Consider the following 17,426-nt stretch of genomic DNA (forward strand, 5'->3'; position numbering starts at 1 on the left):
GCGCTTGCTACCGCTTGGGCTCAAATTGGCGCTAGCAGCGCTAGCATCACGTCACGTATCTCTATCTAGAGTCGCTAGAGTCGAGCATCGATATCTGTGTGCTGGGGCTGTGACTGGGGGTTGGATGTTCCAAACTTGTCACAACCGCAAGTTCGTGCACGTGCAAGCACAGCATGTATGATGCGATGTTGTAGTTCCTTCCCAGCGCACTCTTTCGCTGTTCCAGACGTGTTCTAGTCATGAATCCCATTTTGCCGGTAACTCGGAGACTACCGAACTCCATCCGGGACCGTGTGCTATGTATGTTTCTGTTTGTTATGACTCCGGTGATCACTTTTTTCGAGTTCGCCGTGGTCGTACCGCGTTACCACGACACTGTATCGCCAGTTGTGTGCGTGCACGTTGTGCTTGGAATGTTTATCGTAATGAATATTATGGGAAACATGTTTAAGTTGACGACGGTGAACACGTCCCTGAGGAGGGCCCGTTTGCCAGCCGTGTTGCTACCCGGCTGGAGGTACTGCCATGTCTGTCAGGAAAACGCCCCGCCGCGCTCTCACCATTGCAGTCTGTGTAACGAGTGCATTCTCAAGCACGACCACCACTGCATGTTCGTCGGACGCTGCGTGGGATACTTCAACCATCGCTACTTCTTAATGGGCTTGATCTACCTATGGATAGGTAAGGGTACCTAACCAAACAGCTAAAAAGATTTGATCTAACTCATAGATGGACTCGGTTAAGACAATACACGAAGTAGTCCACAGTTTGTCCACAATGACCTGAGCACATGGTGCAGGCCAAACATAGGATACTTATTTAAGACAGTGAATGTCATATCTTGTCTCTAATCAAGCCCTACAGCTTGCCTTCAGCATATATTACGCGGTGAAGTTACGTTTTTGTACTCCAGAAAAAAAAAAAGCCAGAGCCAAATACAGAAGACTTGCATAATGTAAAAAAACCCCGAGACTAGGGAACACGAAGGGACAGACACAAACACGAAGTCTCAATTGTTCTCGTGTTCCCTAGTCTCGGGGTTTTTTACATTATGCATCATCTTCACCAGCTCGCTTGCTTCCTAGCCATTTTTTCATTGACAGAAGACTTATTGAGTGGCCGTGTAACTGCCCTGTGCTGCCAGTTTAACGACGACATTGTCTTCTTTCTCCACAGGCACCATGTATAGCCTCATCTACCAGTTCGAATACTGCATAGACGTGATGGGAGGTCTGCGTCCTCTGTCCCTCGTAATGCAGCTCATGCCGCACTTTGGCTTTTTCCTCGGCTTCCTGAACCCGCTCGCGTTCGCGTGTGCCATGGTTAACCTCTTTCTCGTCCTGGTCGTCATACTGTGTAGTTACCTGCTGGTGACGCAGATCATCGGCATCTGTCGGAACCAGTCAGCGTACGAACAGCGGCACAGCGTTGGCCGGTACAACGTGGGACTGAGGCGCAACCTGCAGGAAGCGATGGGGAGTGCCTGGTTCCTCACCTGGATATCGCCTTGGATCAAGTCGCCTCCCACGGGGGACGGGGTACATTTTGCGGAGAGCATAGAATGCTTGTATAGGCTGGATGCCACGAAACACTTGTGAAGATGTTTAATGTGTGCGTTATGATATCAGATATGTGCTTGAAGATTAAGTAGATATGTGCTACTGTGAACGAATACTGTGTGTGTGCAGGGGACTCGTGATCTCGAGTGAAGTGATGGGATGGAATTATCGGGTTGCAGGGAGGTGCTCAGTTCCAAAGCTGTGGCTCGATGCTACGGGTGGGCTTGATTGTTAGTGGGGTACGACACTTCGTGCAAAGTGCATATTTTGTGGGGACGTGCTTAGCTCCAAAGCCATGGCTTAATGATATGGATGGGCTTGATTGTTAGTGGGGCCTGGCACTTCATGCATATTTTTAGAATGCGTTCTAACTTTCCACACTTTCCACTTTCCTCCTTTTTTTTCCACACATAAGAACCACGACGACACAGATCTACAATGTTTGATGTTGCATATACGTAATCGCATATTTTGGCATATTTCTTCCTGATCGCCATATAATTTGATGGCTGCATATAATTGGCTGCATATAATGCCATATTTCAACGCCATTTGAATATTTTTTTTTTTACGCTTGCCCGTTCCCTTTGCTTTGTTAACATTATTTCGGAAGGGGGGTCATTGACCGCAAACCTGTGTTCCAGCAATGCTTCTGAGTTACTGTACTGCTCATAGGCTACTTCGTGTTACGCAGTCAATGGATTCGACTTTCACCACTGCATCCAGAACAAACTTCTGAAGACAAAATAAGTAGTCAGCAAGTTCAAGCTGTGGTATGAAAATACAATACGGAACGTGCATTTTCATTTGTTTAATAGTTGACCATTTAGTTTAATAGTTTGACCATTTAGAGCAACATCCCTGGCATCCTAATATTTCTGCATATCTTATGTATATTTAGAGGTTTTGTGCTGCATATTTTGGAGGATTTTTGTGCATAAAGTTCCAGGCCCTAATTAATCTTTCTTGCATGATGTGAATCACAATGGAAAAAAGCTTTACTGTGATGTGTTAGGGAGCATTGCTAAATGCATTGTTCGTGCTTGCAAAAAAATATCTTGCATGTGGCTTGCATTATTGAGATATCTGCTATCGGCTTCAAATCTGTGTATGTACCACAATGTGCTGAAAGTACATAGGGATGAAATGGGTTGTGTTTCTGGATTTTAACGTTCTTCGAAAATCGGGCAGAAGGTCGGAATCTGTTTCAGGGACTGTAGAATCTGTCAATACAATGTAAAATAGTTTTGCATCACTACCACCTTGGGAGAGGGGGGGGGGAAAACCCGAGAACTGAACTCTCGAAAGGGCAAACTCTGCCACTTCACACTTGGCACTGCACCTCACCTCCTCGTGTGTTCTTTTTATTTTGTCACACAAAAATCTACTCTTTATAATGCCAGATTTTACCCTGTCTTACAGCTTGTAATATAAAACTCAATTATAGCACGGCTTAGAAATGGAGTCTTGTGTTTTCAAGTCTTGTCCCCCCCCCCCGTTTGGAACCCACCAAAACCACCATCCATCTCTAGGCCGTGCTACACACACTGTATGTATTTCTCAGACAGCATTCACAGCGAACCTCGGAAAAATGTACGTGGTGTCCTAGTCATGCTTTGGTTGCTTACAGGTTACATATTGGTTAAAACAGTTCTGAACATACAGGGAGTCCCCAAAACACATTGAAAATCTACTTTTGTGGATGACTGTACTTGAAGGGACACTGCCAGGGTTTGTCATAGGGTGTTTAATGCACTTAATACATTCTTGGAAGCAGGATGGATTGATTCGTCGCATGCAAGTCAACATCACTTTTACTGCACAGTTACAACAAGCAGACTACAAACATGGACAACACAAAAACAGATTTGATTTAATTGATTTAACCAGCACACATCCTTTTCCACTGCCTGTACTGCCAAACTTTCAGGACTACACTTGGGGTGCTTTTAAATCACCTAGGCCACCACCTTTTTTCACCAACGCTGGATAACTTCGAACCGAGATCAAGCGTTGCTAAAACTTGAGGTTAACGCTCAATTCTTTTCGGCAAACGTTAATTGATGACTTGGTGAATGTTTCAGTAACAACTCCCTTCAGTGAAGCACAGTTAAGCGTTAAATTCAAGTTAAGGGACCGTTGATCTCGGTTCAAATGTTAATCGGCATTAGCAAAACCGGGCCCTAACGGCCCTCTCTGATCACTATCAAGTTGGTCTGATCCATGGTCAAATTCAGCTCTCCAATGTCATGGCTTTGGTCCTCATTGTCAAGTTCATTATAGTTCGACCAAATTGCTGCAAGGGTGGAGTATCTTCTGTTGTGATGGGATATCCCGCTTCCCATCATCATCTTGTGGAAGAGAGATAACACGTCATCATGCATTCTTGCCTGCAGTTGCAGTGGACACGAGGCAGGGGTCCTACAGTTGGAAACTTCAGTTTGGGTTGGAAAGATCCAGGAAGTTGTCATGTAGTTAGAACTGAAAGAAATATTGTTGCAAAGTGTGCAGCTCACTTTTGGCCTCACCAGATGCTGTAGGCTGGTTAGCTTCATGAAACAAGGACTTCCATTATTAATCTGATAGATATGTCGCATTGGCTAGTGCCAATTGCACAACAGATGTGCAATTGTGTGTGCATTGTGTAACAGATGCTAAAGCTGCTGTTGTCTACTTACTTTATGGAGAGCAGAAATAAAGGACCTACTTTCTGTGCCATTTGCTGTCAGCGTACGGCTTTTAAACTGAAACCGAAATTGATTTTATTTTTCCGCGTTGCCAGAGACGTTGCAGTGCAACGTTCTCATTACGGTTATCCTATGGCTACCTGTCTTTCTTGCCTCACTTCTGTAGTTTTCTTGGAAAGGTCATTGTCTCTCCTGTGCCTGTCCTCTCCACACAGGCAGTGCAGAGACACGATTTTCCAGCCCATTTCAAAGCTGATTTCTTGTCACGCGGCCACAAGACCAACAGCAACAGGGATTGGCTCGTGTTAAAATTTTGACCAGGAACTGACATTAAAAAAATTATACTGTAATTGCAAACTTTAGGTCCATTCTTTTTGAAAGAAAAGTGCTGCACTCATGCTGCACCAGTCCTTAGGTACACACAAGGTGTAGACAGAACCACGCAACACAGAAGCACTGACTTGACAACATCGGCTCCTGTGAGGAAGTGCAGACCTTGTCGTCTGCTACAGAGTGTTTTCTTGTGTGTATTAGCATGGCTTGTTGTAGCCTGTTTTCTTCAACTTTGTTTAGCAGGCAATGGGAGATTCTTGTTTCTACGTCTTCTTTTGACATCGCAAATGCTCATAATGTAATTGTTTCCGCACGTGGAATGTTCTGTTTTGGATGGATAGGTGATAAATCAAGAACCAGCGATCGCCTTTCCACATTGTGCGCCTATGTTGTTCATCCTGATCACGTCATTCTAGCTTTTGGAGACTATACCAGTTTTGCGACACAGGTGGAGATGGAGGGGTACGAAAGAGCCAAGTGACGAGCATATCGTAATTTCACGCATATAATGAGCTGCGGCTAATGTGCAATTTTTTTTCCCTCACAGGAGCTCTGTGGCTTATCCACTGGTGAGGCTTATCTGATGACTATTTTTCCCTGGTACTTTCCCCATATGCTGGTTTTAACAAAAGGGATGACAGTATCTCTCAGTATGGGCCACAGGGTCTATGGCCTTCTCTATGGTCTCCTTTGTCGTACTGCCCACGGCTTATCTGCCAGAAAATTTTCAAACGGCTTATACGCGTGAAATTACGGCATCTATTAATTCTGCGTTAACGGTGTGAACAAGAAGCATGACAGGTATTTAAAAAGAAGCACACACAGATCTTGCTCGAGTCACAAGTAAATACTCTCCGTCCTGAATTATACGCTCGCCATTATCTGACAACACCGAGCCGTAAACACGTCACAAGTGCTCTCCGCCATCATGTCGTCTGCTCCTCTGTACCCTTCCGTTGCACAACCGGGTTACGTCGTGCAAGAAAATCGGGAACTGCATAACTAGAGCCTGAAGTTTTCGGGAAATATTTCATTCCAAATTTGGGGGGGTAAAAATTGGGCAAATAAACACGTGCTCTAAATTCATGCAAATTCAGGCGGAAAAACTTCAAGTATGCTAAATTTGAGAAGAAATCAGGCTCTAGTCAAATCTGACTCAAATCTGGTTTGGCACAAACAGTGATGTAGTTGTGTTTGCTGCCAAACAGGCTAATGTGCATTGCTACAGACGTTTCAGTAAGGGAATTTTCTGGGTAAAAATCGGGTTTCACCCTAAAGAGGCAACCTCCAATTCGGGGTGCAAATTTGGGGAGTCGGGTTAAACCCTAAAACTTCATGCACTATGCATAACTAGGTCAGCACTTCCCCAAAAGGAATGGGGACGTAGGGGTGCAGTGTGAGTGCACGACAAAAAGAATGCGGGAGTATTGCGCTCCTTGCACTAGTTCAGGAGGTGCAGGTAAAAGGAACGTAGCTTATGACAAAAAGAATGCGGGAGTATTGCACCCCTTGCACTAGTTCAGGAGGTGCAGGTAAAAAGAACGTAGCTTATGACAAAAAGAATGTGAGGGGGTTGCACTCCTTGAACTACAGGTTTTCCCGGCGATTTTAATCCATGCGCCATCGAAATTAATCCATGTGCCATGCAAAGTTTATGGGGCATGGATTAATTTAGCTGGCACTTGGATTAAAATCGCCGGGAAAACCTGTAGTTCAGGAGGTGCAGGCAGTACAGGCGAAAAGAACGAACCTAATGTTTACAGCTGGTTGTGCAGGCTACCGTTGCGATAAACAAGCGGGCTTGAGAGTGACTGCACACACTTTTATTTTGCAAAATGACTAGTAGGTAGTGACGAGTAGTGAAGCACAGGCCGATTAACAATGCTTACAAAACCGTAAATATGTGGTGCAAAGCCAATGCATTACATTCTGTGTTATCAGTCATAATAATTCAAGGCACAGTCTAAGAGATATTGTACAAACACTATATCTCACTCAGGTTCTTGGTGCAAAAAAATACCAGGTCTGCTCCTTCTGAGCACTCTATAAACACATTTTATACACTTCACACGGTAAAGGAAAGATAAATAGAAATAACTAAGCAATGTCTGCAGAAAAGAATTGCTTGAAGGAAGTGCTGCACATATGTAAAGTCCAAGGAAATGTAGCAAACATAAGACATAGAGTAGCAAGTAGAAAGTAAACTTTGTTTTAGTAGTCAATAAAAGCGGCTCAGTTTTAAAAAGAAAGAGGATTAGGTTCTTGGCACAAACACAAATTTCCTCTACAGCCCTTACACACTAAAAATCTCCGAATCTTGTAAACTGAAAGCACTGCATTTCGGTGTCACAGCTATGGAACTGCACTGCTAAATAATTGCTGAAACAGCCTTCAATTGACATAACTGCGTGACCATATTAAATCGCAGCTACATGCAATGCAGCTGAATTGAGGAAATTGCCCGTAAAACTCTTCGACAGCAGCCCACCGCAGAAGCAGGGCTCTCTTGGAAGGTCAGGCCTTTTTTTTTTTTTTTGCACACCGGAATTGTTGCAGAACCCGATGAGAAGCACAAGCACTGCCAGGTAACTTGAGCTTTCCACTCAGTATGGTTTAAATGCGTTCTCATTTTGTACCCGTCTGACTGGAGCAATACTCTCAACAGTGACAGGCGAGTCAAACTGACAAACTGTAGGACCCTGCATGCATAGGCAATTCTACCCTTCAGATAGAGCTTGTCTTTCCGATAGTGTATGTGGCCGACACTTCAGCAAGTTAAAGTAACATTTTGGAGTAATGGTTTAATTAATTTGGTTTATAATTGTTTGCTAGCTTAATTTATATATTTTTTAAAACAAAACACATAAAAGTAAATTCCGCACCCAACACCTCGTAGCTCATTCCGAAGGAGAGTTGTTACAACGAACTTGAAACTGTAACTTGCTAAGACTTTTGGTTAGAGCAATTGTAAAATGTAACTACAATGCAGTTATGAATGTGGCATCATATTTTGCCATATGTCTGCACGCTATGAACAGTTTTCTCGTCGTGAAGATCTTACTGCATTCCCTCCAGCGCTCCAATTTCAAGGACTGTGTTTTGACTGACAATATGGAAGCTTACTGATGGTAACTTCGGAAAGCAACTACTAGCACTTAGTTGTAACAGGCATGTGATGTCGTTGTGGCTCGAAAGTGCAAACGGTCAAAGTTTTTTTAGCGTCACATTTGCTTGCATAAAATTGTATTTCACTTGTATTTCGTTTCTTAGAAAGTAACTGTGAAGCAGCCAAGTTACTATTATGTACTACTATTTTTTTTACAAGTAACCTACCAGTTACTGGTGCAAAGTAATTCTGTACACCAGAAAACTAATTTCTGCCAGATTGTTTCAATAATATAAAACAGAGTATTAGTGCAGGTTTCCTTCCAGAACGAACGAAGAATTTTCCTCCGCTGCTTAAAACAATAATTTAGTGGCAGTTCCAAATCAATTAAGTGTATATGTTCAAATACCCCAGGAACTGTGTGCATGTAAAGCACATGCACGACAATTGGAGTCCCGTGTTCTGGGGTTAAGCCCAGTAAGACAAGTTTTTACCCCTCAATTTTCACCATCATTACTTCAACGCAAGTTCAGCTGCTTTTATGGGGGAACACTAAATTCAAACAATACTAAATACATCATGCGACACTGCTTCCTGCCATCTCTTTTCGATTTTTGTTTTTTTCTTTTCGACCCAAAAATCAGCTCTTTTACACTGTATCACTTGAATTTCTGTTTTGCAGCTTCCAGCATAAAACCAGACTTCCACACCCCGATTACGAAAGCACATGAAACCCGAAAACACTGGGGTCTACCGCTACTGCACAAAAGTAAAGATCGTAACTGGCGTGAATACAAGTGCGCTACTCCAGTATCACACACATATAGGCGGCCTGTGTTTTCGGGTTTTATTATGCCTTTTGAAAATCGGGGGGTTCCCAGCAGCACAACATCTGAGCCCAATACTGGACCGATATTGGCAATGTGCTGGCAGTATATCCAGCATCAGTCCAATACAGGGCCAGTATATCCAGTATCAGTCCAATATGGGACCAGTATATCCAGTATCAGTCCAATATTGGCCCATGATATTGTGCTGCTTGGGTTAAAAAAAATTTTTTTTCTTTTCGGGAGCTGTAAAACAGTAAAATCTGGCGATATTGGGTGAAAAAGCTGATTTTAGGGCCAAAAATACGAACAAGAGTGCTTCTCACACTTTAGATTAACACAAGATACGAAACTGCCATGCTGGATGTGCAGTGTTTAGCATTCATCATTGCCCGTATTGGTGGCCGTACTGGCACATTGCCAAGTTAGTCTTCGTGTTTTTTCGGGTTTTACCACAAGTGACGATAATGCAAATCGGGGGGGGGGGTTAAAAATGGGTTTTAACCACAGTAACAGACAAGTTTGGACTCTTAATTGAAAGAGGGAGAGAAGGCAATGTACAGGCTTTCTCTACCTAGGTGGTGTTGACAACGGTGAGTGGACAAAGCATTCTCATGTGTAGCCAAGGGCACTGATTGTGTCCAATGAGGGATGCTGAATGACGAAGACACGCAAGAAGTCTAATGAGGCACTTGTGGATAAAGTGAGAGCAAGAACGATGAATGCCACCAGAAAAGTTGAGGGAACGACAGTACGAACGAAGAGCAAAAAAGATCGAACCAGTAATTAATTCATCTAATTAATATCCAATTACTGTAAGCAGTGCCCAGTCACTGACCTCCAAGAATTTCTTTACGAGCCTTGTGGAGTTTATTTACTTATAGAATTCGTGGTTTTCTGGGGTCTCGCACGGAAACCACGGAGGAACCTCAGAGGAGAGTCTAGGGGGCTGTAAGAGGGGCCTGAAACGCTTCCAATAAGCATGCTTCTGCGTTGGAGGTCTACTTAACGTTCCTTTGTTTGTACAAGTCATGTACCTATGCAAAAAAAAAAAAAAAAAAAAGCAAGAAAGAAGTGCTTTTTGCTTTCTACTCAGTACTGTTGCAAATGAGACATCTAATAACTTGTTATTGTATCAATAATTGTAAATCAATAATGGTCATGCACTTTTATACCCCCACCATATGGGCCCTCACATTGTACCCAACCAATCTGTTTTGCAGTATTACAATTCCCTTTCACAAATACTTGTCTGTGCTGCTGGTATACTCTAAGGAACAATGTCTCTAGTCGACTTTGTGGGAGTCACAAAAAATTACATTGTCCTAAATTAACTTATCAAAAAAAAAAAGAAAAAAAAAAAAGAAAGACTTGGTTGGCCTGCTCTCAAAAACGACGGTCACTACTGCATTCCAACGTCCCCACACTGTGCTCCAACTGCAACTCACGTTCCTCTCACTTTCAGCTGGCTATCTCTAGGTATCTCTCTCTATCTCTGACTATCACTCCTATCTCAAAAGAGAGTATTACAGAGGAAGGTAATGTTACAGGGAGCATGCCCAAGGGCGCACAGACATTCTTATCCTTTATGTTCCAATTTTGGTCAATTAAAGCAGCTTGTTGCACTGTCTACTTATCTCAACAAGTTCAATACAGTTTTGGCTATTCCCATTAAAAACATCCAAATTAACAGTATATGCGGTACGACTATTCTTCACAGTAGTAAAATATGTAGTATGCTGTAAACGCATTCAATCTGTTTACAAAGCAAGCAGACCGTTCTGCATTTTTGGACTGTTGCTACTGCCCGTCAAGGCGTGCATTAAACGATGCATAAAAATTCACGAAAATTCTGCAGCCACCTGCACTGGCATCTTCTCACATGCGGTGCTTACTACGGAATTAACGAAGATGCCTTTCACTGCAGGGACGGTGACAAGCGCTGAACAGAAGTTCACTTTGTTTGAAGTCCATTTGTAGCAAACCTGCTCCCTTTCCAAATCCCATGGCAGTATGTTATATCTGCAGCGGGGATGAGAAGTATACGTCATGCATACACAACGATGTGTCCAGAGGTACACGGCTTGCCGCTGTGATTGGACGGATAGGACAATCCCAGTCATTGGACGAACCGGCAAGGTGAACCAATCAAGAAGATGCATATTCCATGTGCGCCCAGGTTTTCCTTCTGGAAAGCATGAAGTGAAAGATGTAAGGGATGCAGTCTTGTCCCAGTGCTACGTTGAATTTTAAAAAATAAAAATACTGAAAATTGTCATGTGTTTCATGCGTGTCCTTAAAAAAAATCAGAAATCAACTAGTTGATAGAACCCCAAAAATAATATTCATAATTTATGAAGATGTGTCTGTGTCTTCAGCTAATAATACACGTCATAATACAGTAGAACCTCGATAATTCGAACTCGCTTAATTCGAAATCCCGCTTAATTCGAAGGTTTTCCGTGGTCCCGTGTTCACATGTTCAAATTTGACCCCATAATTCGAAGCACTAAAGCGCCGCGTCCCGCTTAATTCGAAGGTTTCCCGCGGAAATATCCACCATTCATGAGCTTCGGGTGACACGTGCCCGCCGACGTCCCTCTCCTGTTAACCTTCTTCCATGCATTTTCCTCCTCGCTCTCGGTGTCCCCAACCCGTCGTCACCGTCATGCCGTCATCGGCGCAGTTTCGGTTTCGGTTGCGCCATTTTCATTGTCTGCGTTCGCAACGTCGGTTGTAGAAAGACATGGGCAAGTACAAGACGCCAACTGTGAAGGAAAAAGTGGCGGTCACCGAGGCCACAAAATCAGCTATGTGCTCGAAGTCTCGGCTGGCAGAGCAGTTCGGCATACTGCCTGTGTGATACCAGCAAACGGGAATAACGAGGAAGACAACGCGGATGAGGTGGAACGCGTATAGCAGCAGGAACAGACAACACTGCAAGTCCCTGTGGGTGCCATGGACTCTGATGAGCTCGTCGACTTTTTCGAAGATTACGCGAGAATTGAAGAAGGTGAACAGACGTGCGCATCGTCCATGCAAAACGACTACCGCAGTGCCTCGAAGTGACGATAGCGGAGACGACGAGCTGAACGCTGAACTACCGCGGGTGCTCTCGCTTTCGGAGACGTTTGGAGCTGTTACTGTCACTGTCGTGCGGAAGCCAGCGGTGCGTGCATGGCATGATAGACTTAGTGGCCACGTTGGAACGAGCGGTGACGGCCGACAGTACAGTAACTACTGCAAGCGACAGAGATGATCGATTTTTTGTGTAATGAACTGCATTTTGCTCAGTCACTTGTTGAATTTGCTTAATTCGAATACCCGCTTAATTCGAAATTTTTTCGCGGTCCGGGCGGCTTCGAATTAACGAGGTTCTACTGTACACGTAAGCACGACAAAAGGTTGTCAACAGCAAAGTTTTTAGGGGGTATCTTGTATTTTTATATCAGTGATATTTAGACTTTCCGAATTAAGTTTCTAGTACCAATGTTATAGGCTGTGGTGGTCACAAGCAGCAAAAACTTGGTGTAAATGCATTACAGTTGAACCCGCCTATATCGAACCCGGTTATATCAAATTATTGCCTATATCGAACATCCGAAACATCCCCTTGAAAATAGCATGTAAATGTATAGGCATGCTGTACGTCTATATCGAACAGCCGGCACCACTGTCATCGGCTATATCACACTACCGCTGGAATCCTATGACGCGCCGTTAGTAACCTCCGCACATTTTTCGCGACTGAAAAGGACAAAGCGCGGCTTGGGGATTAGGGATGAAATCATCCACACGTAAAGGAGTTGGAAATGAAGGCAGGCTGCCAACAGGGAGAAGTTAGTGGCCCCACGGAGCTTTGTTTCGCACGCTCCGAAGTGAGAAATCACGGGGTCATGCATCATGCTACCTTCCCCGAGCACGCGACCTGCAATGGAATCGTCCATGCCGGCCGTGCGCAGCGCGTGGCGGCCTGGCCAAGACGTGCGCAGTAGCGACTGGCGTCGGAGCATTCCTTTGGTAGGCGCCACCATTTGAAAGTTAGTACGAATGAGGCAGCCATGGATGCTAAGAAAAGGAAGAACCTGGACTTCGCGACCAAGCTCGACATCATCCGACGTGTTGAGAATGGAGAAAAGTCTTCGGTAGCAGAAGCATTCGGCATCCCACGTAAATGATGTCAAGCGTGAAACAATAGCGAACTGCTTTCGCAAAGCGGGCTTCGTAGCAGTTGCAGACGAGGCGTGTGCGGATGCCTTGGACGACGATGACGACTTCGAGTACGCTCCGGACGACGAGATTCAAAAGGTCGCAGAGTTCCCAGAAGCCGTTCCCACTGATCTGACGGCACACGATTTTGTAAACGCCGACGACAATGTGCACGTTGTAGCAGAGATGACGGATGCGGACATCATAGCGGACGTTGCTGGTGACGACGGCGATCCAAGCGGCGATGAAGGCTCACTGGGAGGTCTTAACGGCGACGATGTCATGCCCACAGCCACCCAGATCGCTTCGGCTTTCGCTACCATTCGTCGCTGCTGCAGGGCAATACAAGGAGCTGGACTTTCTCATTTAGGAGGCCTCGAGAAGATCGAAAACAGTGTAATGGATTTCATGGCTCGCAACAAGAGACAAGCCCAACTCACGGAGTTCTTCCGTCCCACATAAATGTTGTTAACATACTATCCCAATTAAATGGTAATTAATATGGCACACGCGAATGTCAGTTAAAATATGAACGCTTTATATAGCGAATTATCGATATATCGAATTATTTGCCAATCCCCTTCGAGTTCGATATATGCGGGTTCGACTGTACATATATTCTTCCGTATATATGTTTAATATGTTCCATGTATATACAGGGTGTCTGTTTTTAGGTGCCACATATATTTAATTACAGATCTATGAGAGCAGGACAGAATGTCGTTTTTGCAACTGAGTTATATGGCCAGGCGGACATCCTCTTGAAGAAAGTATGCAATTACAGTAAACCCCCGATAACTCGAAGTCGTAAAAACCGGAAAAAATTTCGAGATACGCGGGGTTTAGAGTTAAGCGAACAACGAAAATTATGTTGCCCCGATATGTTATGAAACGTAAAAAAAAAAAAAGCATTCCTACAGTAATAGGGCTCGTGAACAATTCCGCAGCATTTTTTAACATAATCTGAGACAGAATAACACCGTAATAGCAACGTGCGAGGCGTATCACGTCGTTGCACAGTTCATCACAGTCACTGAACTAGTCTGCTGGCTCCGGTACAGCGGTGGAAGCAGTTCACGATAATGGCTTCATGAACTTGCTGCCAGGCCTTTGGTAAGTGCCACCTTCCACTCCAAAGTCAGGGACTTCCACGTGCGTTCTTCAGCCATTACGCCGCAAAGAACGAAACGAGACACGAGACGCTCGGACGAATGTAGAGGAGGAGGAGGAGGAGGAGGAGGAGGAGGAGGAGGAGGAGGAGGAGGAGGAGGAGGAATGACGTTGGGTGGAAAGGGGAGTTCGGTCTGCCTGCCACAGCTAGCAGCGCGTGAGTCACTGGGACTGAAAGGCTTTGACCTTGACCTAGCCTCGGGGACCGAAGAATGCACGTTATCAGCCGTAGGTACGCTGACCTACCGGTGATGGAATTTCGAGATATCCGTACTGCTGCAAAAAAAAAAAAGCTTCGACTTAAAAGGGCCAAAATACATAAGAAGCTTTGGCACAAGGATTGGGACGCAAAAAAAATTCGAGATAACCAATATTTCGAGATAAGCGAGTTCGAGTTAATGAGGGTTTATTGTATACAAGATGACTAATTACATAAAATTCATTAATGAATTCTTAAATTCATTTTGGGCAAAAGCAAGATAGCAGAATCAGAGACTGTCCTCGTTGAAAGCCATTCCACATGTCTGACAAATCCTGAAACACGCATGTGCGTTAAAATATCCATCCCCGCATTTTGATATGCAAATGACAGGCAAAGGCGGGCACACTACGCAGTGATTCGGAGGCACCATGCACCCACCCGAGCCAATCACAAACGTCTTGTGCTATTTGCGGGCGGAGCTGAATGGAAGGAGTTAACCTGTCCCACAGTAAGTAAGAAAGATCTTCCATGAAATTCAAATTACCTGTTCTCTAGACGTAGGCACTTTGGACAGTGTCCAGGCACGTAGCATTTGTGGTGGAAGCACGCCCTGCAGGCTGCAACAGAGCACAGGTGTTTGTTTGACAAAGTTTGACGGTCAAATGAAATTATAATGAGATAAAAGGAGCACAATGATTCAAGAGCATGAGAAGCCCTCTATTTTAATGCACAGAGCAATCTGAACAGGTCATGATGCTATCAACCTTGAAGGTGGCGTTCTTACATACCATATTTACTAGCGCCATAAAAACCCGAATCATCATCATCATCATCACTTGCATAATTACTTAGTATATAGTTAAGGCCTTGGGGCATGGGCCGGGGTTGGGTTCGACATTGTGGGCCCGGGACTGAACACTGACGGGCTCGGATCAGGTTTAAGCCTCTGCAACGTCACTGCTAGGTAGACGCAGCTAATTTTTGTAGGCTAGGCAGCCCAGGAATTTGTGAGACTTGGGTCGGGTTGGGGCCGGGTAGCCTGGAAATTCCCCACACTCCGGCCCATACATTGATGGGCTTGGATCGGGTCAAGCCTGTGCTACGCCACTACTGGGCAGACACTGTTAACTCATGTAGCCTAGGTAGCCTAGAAATTTCTCAGACTTGGGTCGGGCCGGGGCCGGGAAACCTGGAAGTGTTTTACGCTCAGGCCAGCCCTGGGCAGGTAAATCGGTGGAATGCCGGGCTCGGGCCAGTCTCGGGTTTAAAACTGTGCCCCGTGCAGTGCTCGATCGTGTGGCGCCACCTTCAGCTGTACAAACGAGTGCCCGAGCTATCTTGAGGCAGTGGTGATGGGTCACGATCAGTGGTTTATCCAGAATCGTGAACACGTGGGGGTGTTGCAAAAAATTGGGGGGAGTCATTGTTACAGTTACGTTGTAACAGCTTTGTGCATCATTGCTTCCTGTAGGTGGTGTGCAGGAAAAAAAAACTAGGGAGGGGCGCCAAAAATTAGGTGGGTTGGGGGTGTCCTGATAAATCACTGGTCATGATGATGCTATGTGTGCGCGACTATGCAAAAATGTTCCGGACTGGTTCCAACAAAGTATCGCACACTTTTTTGCAACTTCAGTGCATCAAAAATAAGCCTTAAATAGCTCGTGCCTTTGTACTTTGTGTGCACGGTGTTTCGCTTACCAGGACACTGAAATGTAGAAGAGAGCTGATAAGGGAATAGGATGTCTTTTCCATTATGGCAGCCTTCACAGATGAAGCCTTGGGCACAGCAGCGGGCACACTGGGTGCAGTGGTTCAGGCATGACTGCCAAATCTTTTTCAGGCTTTCAACCAAAGCACCGCTGCGAACCTGACGCAACAAAAACAACAGAGAAAAGCTTCTAAGAGATATGAAGAAAGCATTTAAAAGGAAATACCTAAGAAAATAGTATGTATGTAAATGCTGATGATGCTGTATCCATGCGAGCTGACTGATAGAAGAAGGGTAGAGGAGGGTTGATTGAGCAGAATCTGTTACGCCCCTTCCCTACTTTTAATCAAGAATGCATTCTAACGTTAGGTGCCAAATTGGAATCTGCTTGGTGTGGTGGTAGCGATTTCGTGGTACAGTAGACTTCCGATAATACGTTTTTTCTAGAGCTGTGCGAATAACTATTTGAAATTTTGCATATGGAACGAATATCTGATGCCATTCGCAACCTATTTTCAGTATTCGAAATTTTTGAATATTTTTCGAATAGTACTGATGCAAGGTATCGCTATCGCCCTTCTGCAAGTGGGCTTCGCCTCATTACATCCAAGAGTTAGGTGAAGCCCATTTCACGTCACCGCGGTGTACAGCTCTATTCTGCAAGTCGGCTTCACCTCATTGCACTTGAGTGTTAGGTGAAGCCGACTTTAGACTGTTTATACTTTGTAATGTCTACAACTTATGTGAGTTCATGGTCAACACTGTACTCTGGGCACTGCATGTTGTAAATGCACTAACAATGTAAAGCAATGTAAAGTAAAAAAGTAAATGTACTCCCAACTTTCAGAGTTATGTTCAGTAAGAGATGATAATATGTGCAGTTTCTTAAAAATGTACTGGAAATTCACAATATAAATATAGAAGGACAAAGACTTAGAAGGGCAGTCAAAACCGTAGTTGAAGAACACGAAGATAAAAAGCACCGAAGATGAGCGTAGATTTATTATGGTACAAGGTTTCGGACAGAGTCCGTCCGAAAGCTTGTACCATAATAAATCTTCAGTCGTCTTCAGTGTTTGTTGTCTTCATGTAAACATAGAACTGAGGAGATGCACACAAAGCAGGCTGCGTGGATCATGTTGGTTAACTCTCAATGCAGGTCATCCCACCAATGCAGCCTACCATACACAACACAGAGGGACCCTCGCTCATGATATGTTATGCTTCGTGAAAAGGCTCACACGTTTGGAGCAGGAACATCATCGAATGAGCGGAACACCACAAAATATTTCACCATGTGGTATTCAAAATTATTTGAATTCGATTTGCCGTCTGAAGAAATTATTTACGTAGATTTGATTCGCGGTGCAAGTGAAATATTCGTAAACTACTAACAATGGAAATTTCGCTATTCACCCTTTCACTGTTTACAAAAAGGCACAACTGGACGTTGTCTAGGGTTCCCAGCATCAGCGTCTAAATGTTTTTTTTTAAATTCCGTGTTAGCACCGCGAAGCAACTGTGGCTATGAGCGGCGAATAGACGAGGACAGATGAAGAGAGGACAGCAGGAAGGAGTGGGGGACAGGGGGGTTAGTATGCGTCCTGGGCCGACTTCAAGGGGAA

At 44.5% G+C, this 17,426-nt stretch overlaps 2 protein-coding genes across 3 annotated transcripts in view; one reads left to right on the forward strand and one right to left on the reverse strand.

Annotated features, from left to right (window-relative positions):
* The first annotated feature begins 3 nt into the window (after positions 1-3).
* Positions 4-4,277, forward strand: LOC135366523 (probable palmitoyltransferase ZDHHC24). Its single transcript, XM_064599244.1, has 2 exons — positions 4-681; positions 1,177-4,277. Exons 1-2 carry the CDS (start codon positions 240-242, stop codon positions 1,596-1,598), a joined length of 864 nt encoding a protein of 287 aa, XP_064455314.1. The 5' UTR covers positions 4-239; the 3' UTR covers positions 1,599-4,277.
* Positions 4,278-6,380: 2,103 nt separating this feature from the next.
* LOC135366527 (run domain Beclin-1-interacting and cysteine-rich domain-containing protein-like) overlaps positions 6,381-17,426 on the reverse strand; it is a 36,257-nt gene continuing 25,211 nt past the window's right edge. For both annotated transcript variants that reach the window (XM_064599249.1, XM_064599248.1), the window contains exons 17-19: positions 15,792-15,960; positions 14,638-14,710; positions 6,381-10,700 (exon numbers count right to left, since the gene is read on the reverse strand). In XM_064599249.1, coding sequence (XP_064455319.1) covers positions 10,661-10,700; positions 14,638-14,710; positions 15,792-15,960 — 282 coding nt within the window. In that variant the 3' untranslated portion in view covers positions 6,381-10,660. The remainder of the gene's footprint in view (positions 10,701-14,637; positions 14,711-15,791; positions 15,961-17,426) is intronic.

The sequence above is a fragment of the Ornithodoros turicata genome, chromosome 8, assembly GCF_037126465.1.
Source record: "Ornithodoros turicata isolate Travis chromosome 8, ASM3712646v1, whole genome shotgun sequence".
Taxonomy (NCBI): Eukaryota; Metazoa; Arthropoda; class Arachnida; order Ixodida; family Argasidae; genus Ornithodoros; species Ornithodoros turicata.